The following is a 12,808-nucleotide window of genomic DNA, read 5'->3' on the forward strand; positions in this document are numbered from 1 at the left end:
GTCAGACCCTCAGCCTTCTAGCCCTGGGCACCACCTCTCTTTCCTCTGGAGACCTCACTCATCTTGTGGCTTCTTCACCTGCACCTCTGCTCCGGTGTCCCCGCAATCTTGTCCCCTGCTGGGCTCTGGAGTCTTCTTGGCTCTGTTGAACAGCTAGTTGCCTATTCAACATCTTGCCTTAAGAATCTTTCTGTTTTCTGAAACCCAAGATGCTCAAAGTGGAAATTCCCATCATAAATTAATATCCTCTTCCACTTTTTACAACGAAGGTGCATCTATTGGTCATCTTCTAGTCATTTAAATGTAATTCTTTGAGGTCATCTTTTCCTTATCTACATGACCAACTGGACGACAAATCATAGCTATATTTTCATAAGTATCTTTCAAATTCATCTTTAAAGTCTTTATCCCTTTCTCTCCATCCTATTTCTGGATTTTTGCAGTAGCTTCTTAGTTATTATCTGTCTGATTTATCTTTAAATATATCTTTTTTTTAATGTGTCCTCATCTCACAAAACTTGCAGCATATTCTCTTTCCCAGATAGCGTTGCTTTTGCTAGTCTTGCCCATTTACCAGCATTATGAAGACATGGGCTTTGGCACGTATAAGTTTAAGTCCCAGCTCTACCATATCCTGGCTGTATGATGCTGGGCAAGTAGATTACATTCCTCGGGACTCAGTTTTTGCATATTGAAAATGTGGATGACAGCTGCTTTGCAGCGTTGCTATAGGAATTAGATATGACATAGAATATACTTTCTGACACATAGTGTCCTCAATAAATGGGTGATATGTGTATTAGGAATTGGAGCACTTATAACACTAGAGAAGAAAGTAACAATTACAATGCAGTTAGAGAAATACTGTATCACAGATATATGCAAGGTACTGTAAAACACCAGGGATGAGATGGGGGGACCAATTCATATCTCTGACAGAAAAAGAGTCTTTCCCCGTGCCTTTGGGGGCCAGAAAGAATTTTCCAGAGGATGTGATGCTTGAGCTGAGTCCGGAAGGTCAATGGGACAACCATCCAGTGTCTGCTGGCACCCTGATCAATTTATACATGTCATAAAATATACCTTGGCAGCCTTTGTGTGTGACCAGCAAGCCCTGCCAAGGTGTTTTCAGATGACATTTTTGGCAGATTATGTTTTTCCCTTTAGTCTATAATAACTCAGGAGGATGTCTTCCTAGACAGCTGATATTCCCCTTCTTGCAAGTTTCTTATCACAATGTGAAGAAGAGCGTTTAACAGAGAGGAACATAATAAACATTAAATCTGCAGATTGCATATGGGATTATGGTTCCTGCAAAGACTCCATCCGATAGCCTCCAGATCTCTCCCAGAAAGGAGTCACACCCCGTCCCCCCACTGCTATAATTTTTCTTCCTGAAGCCTGAAATTCTACCTCTGTTCCAGCTGCTTTCTCAGCCCACCCTCCAGCCCCTGGCTCCTAGTGGATGTCCCTGCTGGAGTCTTCCTCCTTGATTCTCCAAGGGACTGGCAGCTTGCCAAACCCCTTGGGAACCAGAGGGAAAGGCCTTTAGTTTTTTCCTTGAAGTTACTGCTGTTTTTCTCTCTTCTCCACCTCCTCAAAGGGAAAGCAGAACTGAAATATAATAAAACCAGTTGCTAAGAACAGAAAGATAAGTCTCTTTCCAAGAACTCTGCCATAATACTTGGCTGGATTATCTCCTGGAGTGAGGACTGCTACCCAGCCAGTGAACCCCATAATTACCTCTGACTATGTATCACTTGTTTACTCCTCTGTAGTATTTGTCTGTTGCCATATCACGTCTACAAATACAATGTATTATTATTATTAGGTCTCACAATATTGTGCCTCAGGAATTTAGACTTGGCCAAAGTTCTTTGATGGTATTTAATTGGGGAACTATAATCTCTTACAAAAACTCAGAAGTTATTGTTCTCCTTTTTACACGGTAGTAAACAGATTCGCAAAGACACCACGTGATTTGTCCTGAGTCAGAAGGACAATCCATGAAAGATCCCTGCCTAGAACCCACTGATTTTCTTGCTAAAAGCAAAATGTTCCTCGTAACTCATAAGTGTACTAATTCATTGGAGCTCTTTATCCCCTTAGTACTGAATTTTAAAGACCATTTGCTTGTGCTTTAAGAATATGTGAAAAGAATTAATCTGTGGTAAAAGGTTTCTGTTTTCCTCATTCCATTTCAATACTTGGGTCTCAGCACCCAGCTGCTACTACATCTCTTCCTTCCTGTGGGTGGCATTTCTTTCTTCGGCTTATCTCGATTAGAGATTTGGTCTCAATGATCATCCAGGATGCCATCTTCAGCCATCTCAGGTAGGAGGGCTGGGCCTGGACTAAGTCCTTGAGATGCTATGACACACAATCAAGTCCATTACAGGCAGCCAATATGGTTTCAATGCTTCCATTCTCTTTTATAGACAAACTCAACACTTTTCTGTGTCTTAAAATCAACTAGTAGGAGAGATGCTGAACCAAGTGACTTCTATTTTATTTATTAAATAATTTAGAGCCCCTGGTTCCAAAATGTATTTGAATCTGTTTATAATATGTATGAAACAACTGTGTATGTATGTATGTGTGTGTGTGTGTGTGTGTGTGTAATGAGAAGGAGTAGGGGTAAATAATCACTGCTATTTATTAAGCTTTATTGCACTTTTTCACCAGTTTTCACAGCTAATCATTGAAGTAGGCATAATGACCCACACTTTACAGATGAAGCAATTGAGTCTTGGAGAGGTGAAGTAACTGATCCTAAGACTACAGAGTTAAGAAAAGGTTAAGGAGGGAGAGTCGGTACCCACATGTGAAGACATAAAGTTGACTGCTAAAATCCCCTCTAATTCTCAGACTCTGGGATCCCAACTTGTTCTCTTTGCTCCTTTGCCTTCCCTGTGGACAGGAGGGTAGGAAGTGAGGAGGAAGAATTTTCCGTAATTGCAGGAAGAGTAGGGAAGAAATTAGCATGGAGCTTAAAATAAACAACTGTCTTCTAAGAGTTGTCAAAGTAAATTGTGTCCCCAGAGACACTTAAACGCAATTTGATCACACATTTACACACGGCTGTGGTTGGGGAAGCTGGTGGCTGATCTACCAGAGGGGATTTTAATGAAGTTTTATAAGCAATACTTTGAAATGTTTTGCATAGAAATGACTTTGTACATCTTCTTTAATCCTGCATGTCCGGAACTTCATTTGCCTTTTGAACATTCATTTAACTACTTTGTAAAAGTTTCTAGTTAAAGAAGAATGGGAACCTTGCAGATAAATCTCTCTGTATATGCTATTTCTGTCTCTGAGCCTTTGTCCATGCTCTTTATAGCTCCTGTAATGCACTTTCTCCTCTACCATCCTCACCCAGTCTAAGTCCAATGTAAAAGATATCTATTGGAGGAAGCATCCCCATCCCTCTACTCGATATGACACATCCCAACAATTTGGTCCCACATCGTAATGTAATTTTTAAAAATTGGTCATGATTAAGGGTTTATTATTACTCAACCCATTATGTGAGCGTGCACTCTCTATCTAGCATTGTACTAGGCACTGGGGATACAGTGGTGAACAAGGCAAACGTCTCTAGAATGTTTAAATCACGAGAGGACTTCTTACCTCCAACTCTAGATCGTAGCTCTCGGAGGGAGTACAGGTGTCTTGTACTTCTGGGTGTCCGCAGTCTGTATTACGTTATGGCGGGCAAGATGGAAAGGGATGCAGTAGTCTTCTCTGGTCTCTACAGGATGCACCAGAGTATTGTGCTCTCCTCACAGCAGCCACTCTTAAGAGGTCATGGCACACTAGAGCACGTACAGAGGACAAGGAGCCCCGGCTATTGGTGAAAATCACCTCCCTTAAACCAGAGCTTCTCAACCTCGGCACTACTGACATTTGTAGGCCAGATATTCTTTGTTAGGGGTCGGGAGACTGTTTTGCACATTGTCAGACAAGAAGCAGAATCCTTGACCAACTCTTCCCACTGGATGCCAGTTCCATCACCCTTTCCAGTTGTGACAACAAAAAAAGTCTCCTTACATTCCCCAGTGTCCCTTGGCAAGTAAAATCAACCTTAGATGAATACAATTGGGAATGTATTTTACCTGCAGAAAGTAAGATTTCAGAAAGATATAAAAAGCCCCGTTTGGAGTCTGTAGGACAATTACACAGAAAACGAATTAGAGATAGAAATTTTAAATTGAGCCAGAGGATAAAACTGGAACTTAAAGAGAATCAATTTTGGAGGAAGTATTTTTAATGCCAGGACAGCCTTCCGTCTGTCGGGCATGTGCTGTGGTAGCACATGGGGAAGTCCGAGGCCTCACTGCGTTCCTGCCAGCTCGGACACACTTCATTGTCCAGGGGATTTGGGGATTTCAGGATCCTGAGATTCAGTGTGTGTTTGTTTTTATTGTTTCTAAAGTGGCTTACAAAGAATTAGAATAATCCTTTGGGGATTTGGGGCAGGAAGCAGTGTAAAGTAATAAAATGAGCTTCACATCCTGGCCCCTAAGTCAGGCCGTCTGGGCTGGAGCCAGTTCTTGCCACCTGTGGGGCCTTGGGCAAGTCCTGGCACTTCTGTGTTTCTGCTTCCTCACCTGCAGAATGGGTACATTTATAGTTTCTGACTCAAAGGTAGTTGTGAGGACTAAATAAGATAGTACGGGCAGAGACCCTGGTAGATAAATGAGTGGTAGCTATTATTACGAACTCGGCCAGGGTGCTTTGCCTGACCTCCGGAGACTCGAAGAGTTAACTAATTACTTTTGTCTAGTGGTATTGTGCATGTGTTTTGGTGGCAGTTCATGGTAGGATAACTACTTTTATCATTAGTAGGGTAATATAATCCAAATATAGGACTTAAAAAGCAACCATGATGGAGAAAAATCAAGTTATCAGATTTCCACCTGGCCTTTGATTTATAGCCAAAAGTTAGAATTTTAAAGAAGCTCCATTAATCGGTTAGGACTAGAACTTAAGTTGTATTAATCATTTTATTCAGTGTTTTTTTCTCACCTAATTAATTTAGATTCTTGAATACAGCCTTCAAAAGGATGTTAATTTTTCTAGATTCTTTGCTAGAAAGCAAAGATTGTAAAGATATGAGGAGGGGTATTAGAAGGATACGAGGTAGCTGATTTATGGTACCAGGGTCTTGGTAAAAGTTCTGAACCCATAAAATCAAGTGGGTGTACTTCTTTGCCTCTTCTCAGCTTCAGGTTGTTTTCTGGCCATCTTTGGTGTTCCTCAGCCTGTAGATGCATTATTCTAATCTTCTGTCTTCAAATGGGCACCTTCCCTCTGCATATCCGTCTCTGTGTCCAAATTTCCCTTTTTATGAGGACATCAGTCATATTGAATGAAGGCCCACTCTAATGGCCTCATTTTAATTTGATCACCTCAATAAAGACCCTATTTGCAACTAAAGTCACATGCTAAGGGATTTATTGGAAATCTGTGGGATGGTTTATTAAATTGAAAGAAGAGCTAAAGAATAAGGAGCTAAAGGCACAAGAGCATAGCTTCTCAAAGATCTAAGGAACAGGAAACTGCGGCAGGAATGGAGAGACCTCTGCCGCTTTCCCATCATTATGTCACTCTGCATAATGTTCAGAATCCCAGGAGAAAGCCAAGGTGACTCCTTGGCTGGGAATGTCAGAGTCCCATCATTTGCTTTTCCCAGCACCAGTGCAGCAATAGACAAGAGATAATTCCCCAAAGACTTGGGATGCTGTTACCAAGAAAAAGGAAGAAGGATGCTAAATGGACACAACCAAACATCTAATCGAGGCCCTCCAGCAGGAAATGAGGAAGGGAGCAAAATTGGGGGAGGGGGAGGCTGTATTTTCACATACTTGATTTATCAACTTAAAACTCTCATGGTTATTAGTATAACAATTCAGAAAAATTTGCCACTCTGATATAACTTGCCTTTCTTCTAAGTCAAGAGCGTGGAGGGGATTCCAGCTAATCATGATTCTTTCCATTACAAAGTTGTCTTCAGTTAGGTTTGACTACCATGTCAGTTGCATAGAAAAAAATGAGTTCCTGAATAATCCCCTCTTCCGTTCTGTGGCCTGCTGTTTCCTGCATCATGTCCCAGGTCAGGGCACAGTCGCTGGCCACAAGAAGCTTAGTGTGGCCGGCTGCTCCTTGTTGCCTTAGAAGGAAAAGTATAACCTTCCCCTCCGATCTCCCGGAGCACCCACTTCTCCCGCTCCAACACTAGGCTCTCCTTCTCATTCCACCCTCTCCCAATCCATCCCACCACCACCTCTTCAAAAACCGTAGCCATTGTTATATTAGTTATGCTTTGAATTAAGAAAAGAAAAGAAGAGGTGGGGAAAATTAACAAAGCGAATTACATAAAATGAGGGGTATAAGGAGGTGGCTCATCATTAAATGGTATAAAATCTTAAAGAATAGAATTAGCTTCCAGGCTGTCTTTTTCCATTTATTCTTTAATTTCTTCCAAAGACAAATAGTTGATAGACGTACTGTGGTATTTTGCCTGTTGAAAATTCCATGAAAGTGGTCATCTCCAAGGCTGGAATTACATGCGAGGAGCAGTCTGTGAGTTAGAGACTTGAACATTGAATGGGCAGGTTGCATCTTTATCTGGAGTTAGAAGAAAGCCAGTACCTTAGGCAGAGAACGTGGACTCCAAAAAGGATGAGCAGTGAGTCCCATGAGGAAGAACAGACCCCGATAGATGGGGATGAAGTGGTCTCTACCAGTAGGTAGGAAATGACAAGACAGGAAATATTTGAAATTTTACATTGTCAGCATCAGGGAAACAATTAAATCATCCAGCCCAGAAGTAACACATGCCAATTCTGTTCACGACTCATTGACCAGACCAGTCACTTGCCCCTACCAAACCACAAGGAGGTCAGGAAGTGCCTGTGCCCAGAAGGAGGAACTAGGCATACTTAACAAACAACAGTGATGACTTCCACTTGTCCAAATGCAAATTTTAGGTCTCTCCTCCACATGCTGTGATTCAGGAGCTCCTAGGAATCTGCATTTTAAATAAGCCTCCTCAGGTGAGTCTGAGGCAGAGGAACAGGGCGGAATTCCTGGACCATGATTTAAGGAACATTTAGTGTAGGCAGGTGATGAAGAGAATGGGGACAAATCTGAGATACAGTTCTCAGAGCTCAGATGTTGGGCCAAACCTGAGTCACCTCACACTGTTATCAAAGAGGACCACGGATGCTTAGACACTGAGGCCCAAAGGACTAGACAGAAGCTCCTAAAATGCCCAGGCGTAAGGGTAGTGACAGAAGTGTGCCTGGGACAGAGCAGTCCCTTGGGTATGTGTCGAGTGCCTCGGGCACTGGGAGAAGAAAAGGGTTGTGGGACTGATTCCAGGCAGTGATTCTCAGATGCGATCTAAGGTTTATATTTATAGTCGAAGAAACTTATTGGCCAATATAGCATACTTTATTAAATAATTGCTTTTGTCTATCCTCTATTCTTCTCTCACTTCTCTTCCTCTTCTCCTCCCTCTCTGTCCCTCATTATTTCTTCTTTTCTTCCTTATTTTTATTCTCTATTTCCCCTTCCATTTTTTTCTTTCCCAATATTTCCCTTTCTTATCTCCCTTCTTCTTCTAACTCCTCCCTCTTCTCTATCGTTCATTACTGTCCCCTCCTTCTCCCTCTCACTCCTCCTCTCCCCATGGCACCCACCCTCCTATTCTCTCTCTCCAGGTACTATGCCATCTGCTGCCAGCCTTTGGTGTATAGGAACAAGATGACCCCCCTGCGAATCGCATTAATGCTGGGAGGCTGCTGGGTCATCCCCATGTTTATCTCTTTTCTCCCTATAATGCAAGGCTGGAATAACATTGGCATAGTTGATTTGGTGAGTAGACCCCATGCAGACCCCACTGGTTACTGGGATTCTAAATAAACTTGGTGGGCTCGGGATTCTAAATAAACAGTGTCAGGTTTAGGAGGATATTCTAAGACAGAATCTGATAGTGGTCTGAGTCCCAACAACAACACAAAACCAAGCTAGCACTTTTCAGTGCTTACCATATGCCAGAAAGTATGCTGAATACTTATAATCTTGACCACATCCTCTGCTTATTTCATCCAGATGAGAAAAGTCAGGTAAAGTAATATGCCCGGTAATATGCCTAGTAAATAGCAGAATCGGTGTTCAAAGCTTAGCATTCAGACTCCAGAGTCTGAGGTCAGTGATGTCCCTTAAAAGGCTGTCATCCTATTTCATGCTGAGAATCTATGAGGCTTTCTGTGGCCCACAGAAAACATGTCATGTTGGTAGAGGCTTTGGGAGAATGAAGAGAGTCCTGGGCCAGGAGTTGAGGGATGTACCCTGAACCTGACCCTCTCATTGACCCACTTCCTGAAGGGCTGCGATGAGAAGATTCATCGGTCCTCAGTGGAGAATAGTGTCCTCCTGGGTGGAGAAGACCAGCATATGGCACGTGTGCCAGGCATTGACCAACTCCGTCTAGATGATCTTTAAGAGTCGTCCAGCTCTGACATACTATGTTGATAATACCAAACTTGTAATGAAGATCCAAAGCTCTGGTCTGTATTCATTAGCAGGAATATGTATTCCCTAAGGAAGTTGTCAGGTGGTCACTTTAAAACTGATCCCAGGACCATGTCGAGGTAGGTAGGGAAATGGAGAGGAGAGATTGAGAGCGAGCTCCGGCCCAACAGAACCGTTTAGAGTAGGAGCTGCCCCTTCTTCTCCCCACCCGATCCCTAGCCCCTAACCGTGCCTTGTTCTTTGTCCAGGTAAGGATATCCCAACCAAGGCTGGGCCAGGATTTGCATGTGGTATGTCAGAACGAGAGTTCCTGGGGTTTCTGAAAGCATTACTGGGAACAAAGGAGTGGAGAAGTAAAAGGGGATCCGGATGAGGGAGACTGTATGGATATTTTCTTGAATCCTATCCTTCTTTCAAACTTCAGTTTTATCATTCTTGGGGGAAATGAGATTTAAGCTTCCAACAACTAATAGAATAATAATAATTTTGGCCAACAAATGTTGAATACTTATTGTGTGCTGAGCTCCCTGTTAACTTCCTCATTACTCCTGTGACCCTTACTCAGGTCTCGCAACAAGGCTATGAAGTAGATCTTATTATTGTCCTCAGGAAACTGAGGATCATAGAGGTTGAGTTATGAGCTAAAGTCACATTGGTAGGGAGCGGCGGTGACTCCATCTAAGCCCAGGCTACTGGGCTACAGAGTCTGTGCTCTTACTGTGTGTGGGAAATAACCTAAGAAATTTTTGTCCATTTGTGAGAGTGAGATATTTACTTTGTGGAACTGGGGGATAAGGCATCTGCTAACTATCAACACGCCTAGTATTTGCTCCATGATGTTTGATTGCATTTCATTTTTTTCCTACTCATTTGCACATTGAATGTGCCTAGTGAGAAGCTAGCATAACCCACATGTTCACAGGACACGTACAGTTGATTCTTGTTATTTGGAGTAATTAGATTCTATAAAGTTGTGCAAACATCGAATCAGCAAATACTAAATCTTTGCTCCTAGGAGAAATACAGGGTGAGGTTCCTCCAAGTCTCTGGTCACAATATTTTCATCAATTAATCAATATATGATTACGGTGCTTGTAAGAGAGGCCCGTGAAATATAAGGTGACAGAAAGGTTAAAAATAAAATAATAGAAAAATGTAACATGCAGCCGCTAATCAAAAGAAAGCTGGTGTAGCTGTACTATTATCAGTGATAAAATAAGTTTAAGACAAGTTATATTACTTGAAATAAAGAGAGATATTTCATAATAATAAAATATCAATTCAATAGGAAGATATGCTCTAACCTTATATTATAAAATGATACGAAATTGCAAGATACTATATAAATAAGGTATTGTATTATATATGTGTGTGCCATATATATTTTTTATTCATATCTTTATTCATGTGTATAATCACACTGGATCAAAAAGCCTCAGGAAAGGAAGCGTCATTTCATTACTCAGCTCTCTTCGGCCAAGGGCTGTTAACTAAGAGCTGTCAGTGTGCAGGGTTTCTAGTTGGGAGAAAAGTCTTTCAGTCCTTAAAAAAGATCTAGTGCCTCACAATATCCAATACGAGCGAGAAATATAATGCAATCAATGTGTAATTCACTGTGTTAATACAAGGAAGAAGGGAAAACCTACACGATAATCTTTATCACTGCCAAAAATTTATCGACAAAGTTCAATATTCATTTATGATTTAAAAAAAATTCTCGTCAAACTAAGAAGAGAAGAGAACTTTCTTAATTAAATGGAAAGTGATGCTAAAAACCTTATGAGGATCAGACTTAATAGCAAAATATTGAAAACTCCCCTGCTAAAAGTGGGAAAGTAAAAATGCTGTTCACTATTAACACTTTTATTCAAAATTGTATTGGAGGACTTATCAAGTTCAATAATGCTAGAAAAAATGTTATTAAGATTGGAAAGGAAAAAATGAAATCATCATTATTTGCAGATCACATGAGTATTCATAAAGAAAATTCAAAAGAATCTAGAGATGAAATATTAGTAACTAATTTAACAAAGTTGCTGACTACATAGCCAATATATGAAAAAATTTCAGAGTTCTACATACTAGCAACAAACAATTAGGATTAAGAATTTTAACATGGTACCATTTGCAATAGAATAAAAAGTCTTGAAAAATACTTAGGAGTAAATCTAATAAAAGGTAGGCCAGACATTCACATGCATAAAGAAATAAAACATTACCGAAATAACTTATAAAAGACTTCAGTAAAAGTAAAGCATTACCGTGTTTGTGAATAAGAAGACATCATTGTAGAGAAATGATAAACTAATTTCTAAAGTTTCTATAGGAAATGCTGGGATATAAGAAAGGCCAAAACAGTTTCAAAGAAAACAAGCCACCATTCGAAGCCTTTTGCTACCAAATCTGTTGTGTAGAAGCAGACAGGGAAGGCAGGAGAGGCAGAACTCCACACCTGATTGGGTAGAGTGATTTTGTCCTTGTTGTATCTCTATTCTGCTAGGGATTTCGGCCCCTTGTGGACAGAGGAGCCCTCCGAGCTCTGGGATATGATCAGATCATACTTCTTTTCTACCAGCAAGATTCTAGGTGCTGTAGGTTTATATATATATATTTATATATAAAATAGTAAAGCTCTACTGATAAACCTTCTTTCTTTCATTTTTCCTTTCTTTTATTCTTTCTTCCTTTTCTTTCCCCATCCCCTCCCCTTCTTTCTACCTTCCCATTTCTATTTTTCTTTTTCATCCTTCTTCTTTTCTTACGATTTCCCTCATTTCTCTCCTACTTTGTCCTCTTCATTTTTTCCTTCTCTTTCTCTCTCCCTTCCTCATTTCCTCTCTCCCTACAACTCTCAGATAGAAAAAAGGAAGTTCCACCAGAACTCTAACTCTACATACTGTGTCTTCATGGTCAACAAGCCCTACGCCATCACCTGTTCTGTGGTGGCCTTCTACATCCCATTTCTCCTCATGGTGCTGGCCTATTATCGCATCTATGTCACAGCTAAGGAGCATGCCCACCAGATTCAGATGTTACAACGGGCCGGAGCCCCCACGGAGGTCAGACCCCAGCCAGCAGACCAGCATAGCACTCATCGCATGAGGACAGAGACCAAAGCAGCCAAGACCCTGTGCATCATCATGGGTTGCTTCTGCCTCTGCTGGGCTCCATTCTTTGTCACCAATATTGTGGATCCATTCATAGATTACACTGTCCCTGGGCAGGTGTGGACCGCTTTCCTCTGGCTTGGCTATATCAATTCTGGATTGAACCCCTTTCTCTACGCATTCTTGAATAAGTCTTTTAGACGTGCCTTCCTCATCATCCTCTGCTGTGATGATGAACGCTACCGAAGACCTTCCATTTTGGGCCAGACTGTCCCCTGTTCAACCACAACCATTAATGGATCTACACATGTATTAAGGTGAGTGCCTAGGGCTTTGATAGGTTTTATCGGCATGACTCAGAAAACTGGGTAACTCTCCAGTTTTCTGTTTCCATAGGGGATACTCTTAAAAACCTCTGTGGTGTTTGCAAAGTTTAAAGAAAATCTACCATCTGGTCATGGAATAGAGTAGTGGGCTCTGGGGGAGAGTGATTGACATTCAAATCCAGTCTCCAGAATTCTGTGACCTGGGCAAGTCATTTAACCATTCTGAACCTTATTCTCATTTAAAAAAAAAAATGAGATCATAATTACCATATCTACATCACAGGGTTTCTGTGAGCATCAAATTAGCTAATGTTTATAGAGCACATGGTTCGGAGCCTGACATCTAGTAAGCACTTAGTAAATATCATTATTGGGCTTTAAAGTAAAATAGACTTTATTTTGACTCTTGGCATCACTACTAACCATTTGTATAATCTCTCTTGGTTTTATTTCCTTCAATTATAGAAATGATGAGAATGCTAATATCCATCTCATAGGGCTCTTGTAATAATCAGAGATGATGTATTTATATAAAATCTGACATGGTAAACACTCATGATACTACCAATAATGTTGTTAACATTAGTAGGAGTAGGAGTCATAGCATGCTGCCTAATACCCTAAGATGGCCATAAAATAATATGATAAACTAAAATAAGTAGAATGACAAATATGCAATAGTAATGCCATGCAATAAATGACATATTGGAGGTATGGACAATCTAGAATGGGGATATGAGTGTGAAGCAAGCTGATTTGGCTTAAGGAAATCAGAGAGGGCTTCACAGAACAGCATTTTACAAGAATTTGAGACTTGGAAGATAGCTCAAGGAA

The 12,808-nt window shown here is 40.9% G+C and overlaps 1 protein-coding gene across 4 annotated transcripts in view; it reads left to right on the plus strand.

Moving 5' to 3' along the window:
* Positions 1-12,808, plus strand: part of HTR4 (5-hydroxytryptamine receptor 4) — a 112,710-nt gene that overhangs the window by 77,028 nt on the left and 22,874 nt on the right. For 3 of the 4 annotated variants that reach the window (XM_016150326.2, XM_016150327.2, XM_016150328.2), the window contains 3 exons: positions 7,728-7,881; positions 8,790-8,831; positions 11,397-11,965. In XM_016150326.2, the coding sequence (XP_016005812.1) occupies positions 7,728-7,881; positions 8,790-8,831; positions 11,397-11,965 (765 nt within the window). The remainder of the gene's footprint in view (positions 1-7,727; positions 7,882-8,789; positions 8,832-11,396; positions 11,966-12,808) is intronic. The other variant, XM_016150329.2, reaches the window with a different exon arrangement.

The sequence above is a fragment of the Rousettus aegyptiacus genome, unplaced genomic scaffold (assembly GCF_014176215.1).
Source record: "Rousettus aegyptiacus isolate mRouAeg1 unplaced genomic scaffold, mRouAeg1.p scaffold_m13_p_7, whole genome shotgun sequence".
NCBI classification, from domain to species: domain Eukaryota; kingdom Metazoa; phylum Chordata; class Mammalia; order Chiroptera; family Pteropodidae; genus Rousettus; species Rousettus aegyptiacus.